The 5038-nt window shown below is 35.1% G+C and overlaps 1 protein-coding gene across 1 annotated transcript; it reads right to left on the bottom strand.

The window, feature by feature from the left end:
- On the bottom strand, window positions 465–3236 carry LOC109223770 (isoaspartyl peptidase/L-asparaginase 1). The gene is made up of 4 exons (XM_019388190.1): window positions 2839–3236; window positions 1855–2088; window positions 1424–1510; window positions 465–1014 (listed from the first exon to the last, which is right to left on the bottom strand). Exons 1-4 carry the CDS (start codon window positions 2998–3000, stop codon window positions 550–552), a joined length of 948 nt encoding a protein of 315 aa, XP_019243735.1. The 5' UTR covers window positions 3001–3236; the 3' UTR covers window positions 465–549.

The following is a 5038-nucleotide window of genomic DNA, read 5'->3' on the forward strand; positions in this document are numbered from 1 at the left end:
CAGTAGGACTACGATTGATGCTGAACTCTTTTATAAAGTACTTCACGTGTAGGGTCTGGAACAATAATCAACATTAACTCATTAAGTACACCACACCATTAATTGTCCTATAAGGAAAAAGAGATCTAATTCCCTCTATAATTGAGACCACAATATTATGTCAATTGTCACAAATCCGTTAATGGGACTAGTTTTTATTTTTATTTTTTATGAGTCAAGGAAAAGTATTCTACTAGAGATTATTTTATACTAAGGTGAATTCCAAACTCCGGGTGAATATGACGCGCATGGATACAAACTTCAAAGGGATGTCGCTCCATTTCTTCATGCATCGGGCGGGCGGGGGAAGGGGTGGGGGGTCTCATGGATATCTGCATGACTAATGAGCTCAATACTGCAACAGCCAGATCAAAGGATTTAGCTGCTAACTAAAACTGATGGAGTAAATTTAAGGAACACCAGTCTGGAAAGATTGAATCCCCATCTGAATTATAAATGATTTTCAATAGCTAGACAATACAACAAAGACTAATCTATTCAAATGAAAATTTACCAAATTGCTAATTCTGTGTGACCATCTTCAGTTGCACAAGCTCTAAACATGCCGGTTGTATTAAATGGCATGGTAACTTCCCCAGTGGCAGATACAGCAATCAGGCCAGTGGTTCCTTTTGGGGCTGATTCCTCTACAACGTAGCCTGCTGCCTCCTTGAGAGAAAGCCCTTTATACTCCATTAGAGCAGCCACATCTCTCGCTACAGTTGCACGGATTATAGCATCACCTTGGCCTGTAGCGGAAACTGCACATATTTTATTTGCGTATGTACCTGCACCAATAATGGGAGTATCTCCTATCCTTCCAACCATCTTGTTTACTAGTCCTCCAGTAGAAGTAGCAGCAGCTAAATGTCCATAGCTATCAACAGCTACACATCCAACTGTTCCTAGCTGGCTATCCCCATTAGGACCTGGTGTTTTTTCATCTTTTGGTATAGGCCGTGTATTATAATCTACCTGTAAATTGGTAGCAGCGTTATTGGCCGATGACACGGAAGCAGAAAGCTTCTCAAAGATAGGATAACAGGAAAGTTTAGTTGTAAATCACGACAGTGAGTTTCCAAGAAGGGAATAGAACAAGAAAGCTCTGTTAGAGGCATATCTGCATAGCTAAACTTAAGCGATTAAGGCTGGATACCGTAATCAGACTCAGTTGGAGGCAACAAAAAGACGACCAAGTACATATGAATAACATGTGCCAGTGTTTGCTAAAAATGAGCACTAAAGCTCTTCAAAAATCTCAACCAAAGCACCAGATAAAAACATATACATATAAGAAAGCAGAAGACTTCAATCAATGTGAAGGACAAAGGCACAAATATACAATCTTGTAGCAAAGATATGATAAAGAAGAAGAGTTGCATACCTGGACTCTGTTTGCTTCTTTTGCTTGCTTTAATCTCTCAATATTTCTTGGAGTGATAAAGTGGCTTGGATCCATGGTTTCAACCCCCTTGATAACAGAATCATCACAGTTCATCAAATAGATTGAATATAAAAAGGGCCAAATTGAATGTAATAAAAACATACAACCAGGGATTATTAGCAGAGATACCATTCATCAGCAGTAAGTAGTTCAATAACTTTCTTATGGCTTTCTGCAGGAGTGTCTAAATTGATGTGGCAATAATTAACCAAGGACTTGAACCAAAATAGTTTTGGACAAGCCAATTTCGCAACCTCACACCAAGCCATTTAAAGCAAAAAACTGCCAAAGAATTAACTATGCCACTGGACCCTGTCTCAGATTTCGTGGAATGTTCATAAGAGAGAATAACATTAGAAAGTTTTACAAACCTGCTCCCTAGCAAATGCTTCCGCTCCCTCAAACGCAACATATATATGTGGAGTTTTTTCCATGACCAGCCTAGCCAGAGATATAGCATTCACAACTGTGGTTAGGCCGGAAACAGCTCCACAGTTTTTCGTATTACCATCCATGATGCATGCTTCCATTTCTACTGTACCATTGCTGGTTAGAACAGACCCTTTACCAGCATTGAAGTATGGGTTATTTTCCAGTTCCCGCACCTGCTTGATTCAAGCCAGTTAAAAGCTATCATAACATCAATAAAAAGTAAATTACTCATAATACAGAAACCAGAAGTTTTCAGAAGATCCAAGTTTTACAAGTTTCTCCGGAGCAACGCATTTACAGAATAGTAACATTTTTTCCTAGCACGAAATGAAGTATTGAGAGTATGTATTTGTAAGAAAAACTGAAGCAGGGGGTAAGAGCACTTTAAAACATTAAAAAGAAAACTTAACAGATAGTATCATACTGCTGATATAATCCAGTTTCCAATCCATTAACTAATTCTTTCACAAGTCCAAAGAGAAAAAGTAATTCAACCTAAGTATCAAACATAGTCAAGTACATATATTTAGTCTCATCCTAACATAGAGAAAAAAAAAACAAGAAATAGAGATTACATGCTCCTAAAGAAGAAGAGAATATACAGAAAGAGGTGTAAAATAAATAAGAAAGTTAAACATATACCTTTATCAATTAAGCATCCATTTCTCATGGGATTAAGATAAAAGACAAAAGAAGTAATACAGTCATAACTGAAAAGGAAGAATATAACAGGTGATATCCATCACTAAACAGAGTAAAGAACAAATCTTGATGAGAAATTGAACAGATACAAAATCGCTAGCAAGAAGGCAGCTACACTGACTAGCATAACTACAACCGATATCCAAATTCTTAGCAAAAACTGAAATAAAGGTAGAAAAAGAGATATGTGTGTTATTGTAAGGTAAAATTGGTATGTATACCACGAGTTCAACGACATCCAAAGGGGATTTATGGGCCCTGAGAGCATCGACCCCCATCTGTAAGCAACTGCGGAGGCAGGCTTCTCTGGGCTCACGAAGCTCCGGCGGCAGATCCTTTGGTATGTCACCAGCTCCACCGTGCAACGCTATAGCCCAACCCATAATTAGCTTAGCCCACCAATTGTCACTCGAGATTGTCGCTCTACGTACTTGCACTACCAAAAGGTGTTCGGTTGTAATCCTTTTTATTGGAGGGAAAATGGAAACCACCACTCACATGACCAATAGTGTTTCTTCTTTCCTTATAAAATGAATTAAAGTGCGCTCCTTTAATTGGTGATGGTGGAAGGAACGCAGCAGCACAGACACACACACACACAGTGAACTGGGTGCTATGTGCAAAGCAGGATACACGTGAGAGTTGAGACCCACGTCAGCTCAACACTTCAAGTAGGCAGACGAGTTCATAATAAGTAACCAATTTGCTTTTTCATTTTGGTTCAAAATAAGTATTCAGTTAAGTAATTAAGAAATAATTCAATTTATTTTTACAAAATAACCACTATGTACATATCCCTAAAAAGTTTTCTTACTCCTCACATTAAATATTTAATTAGGGATAATTTAGTCATAGTAGGTATTTTTATATAGAATTTAGTATTTTCTTAATGGGCGTGCTAAAAGCAAATTGGTCACTTATTGTGAACCGGATGGAATATTGGACTTGACGAATGCGGTTTATAAAACGCATTTATTGTGATTTATAAGTCGCATAATTAATTGCGATTTATAAACGCATTTTGTTTATGATTTATCAGCCGTAAAGGTTGCATTTCGGAAATACTAAGCTAACGAAATTTAGAACCATGTAATCGCAGAGTTTTTGGCCAATATTGTCCCTTATCTTTGAGAGCAGGTCTATTTTGGTCGCTCAAATATAATATTGAGCATATTTAGTCCCTTAAGAATGCTAAAGTGGAGCACCTTTAGTCTCACTAATACAATGTGTTCAAAAACTAATGGTGTTACCAACTCTGATTCATGAAGCAAATCTTCTGGTCTGAAAAAAAATGTCCTTTTATTGAATAACGCAAATTATTACTTTAATTCCTTATTTTTAGATAATGTTTTCTAAAATTTTGACCTTTAAAATATCTCCTTCTGTGCCTGTTTTCAATGAAAAAATGATACTGTATAGCCGCTGTAAAAATAATAGCCGAAAAAATATATAAAATTTGTATATATACACATTTTGTATGTTAATATACAATAATTATGCAAATTTTATATGCTTTTCTGCTACCAGATGTAAATAGTTTCCGGCACAAGCTAAAAGTGATAATACAACCTGGTTATTCGTTTGCTTCAATAATATGCCTAGAAGTGATCCTGGCAGCTCTATTTTTTTTCAGATTTTAGCTTCTTTTTTTTTGGAAAAATCAACCGAAATTTTTAAATGTATATATATACAAAAAAATATATAAATTTTATACATTGTCGGCTATTATTTTTACAGCGGCTATACAGTGTCATTTTTTCTCATTGAAACTGGCACAGAAGAGGATATTTTCAAGGTCAAAATTTTAGAAGACATTATCTAAAAATGAGGAATTAAAGTGATAATTTACGTTATCCAATAAAATGAGAGGAAACGTTTTGCTTTAGAGCAGAAGATTTGCTTCATGAATCAGAGTTGGGTAACACCGTTAGTTTTTGAACACATTGTATCAGTGAGACTAAAGATGCTCCACTTTAGCATACTTAAGGGACTAAATATGCTCAGGGTTATATTAGAGGAACCAAGATAGACCTACCCTCAAAGATAAGGGACAATATTATTCAAAAACTCTGTAATCACATTTCACATTTTTTTGAAATTCTTACAAATATTACCTCAACTAATTTGCACATTTTGAAACAAAAATCCAAATTAAAGGAGGTATGCGTAATTAGTGCTATGGTAAAACAAAATAAAAAAAATTTAAAAAAAAATTTAGGGAGGTACAAAATTATCTCGTTATAGAAGTTGTAAATCAACTACTTTTAGTATTTTAATTATATCCCGTACAATAAATTAGTTATATTAAAGAAAATGCACATGCAATCAAAACAAATTACCCAAAAATACTTATTTTTAAGATTATTATAATTTACACCTATTTCAAAAAAAATATTTACAAAAATACTCAATAAGTATGTA

This window comes from Nicotiana attenuata, chromosome 3 (genome assembly GCF_001879085.1).
Source record: "Nicotiana attenuata strain UT chromosome 3, NIATTr2, whole genome shotgun sequence".
Taxonomy (NCBI): domain Eukaryota; kingdom Viridiplantae; phylum Streptophyta; class Magnoliopsida; order Solanales; family Solanaceae; genus Nicotiana; species Nicotiana attenuata.

Bases quoted from the DNA above. Each gene is read 5' to 3' on its own strand.
- LOC109223770 (XM_019388190.1), bottom strand. From the start codon at position 3,000: ATGGGTTGGGCTATAGCGTTGCACGGTGGAGCTGGTGACATACCAAAG. The intron at 2,089-2,838 runs GTATACATACCA...TGAATCAAGCAG, and splicing joins TGGATGTCGTTGAACTCGTG to GTGCGGGAACTGGAAAATAA. The intron at 1,511-1,854 runs GTTTGTAAAACT...TCTGTTATCAAG, and splicing joins AAGCATTTGCTAGGGAGCAG to GGGGTTGAAACCATGGATCC.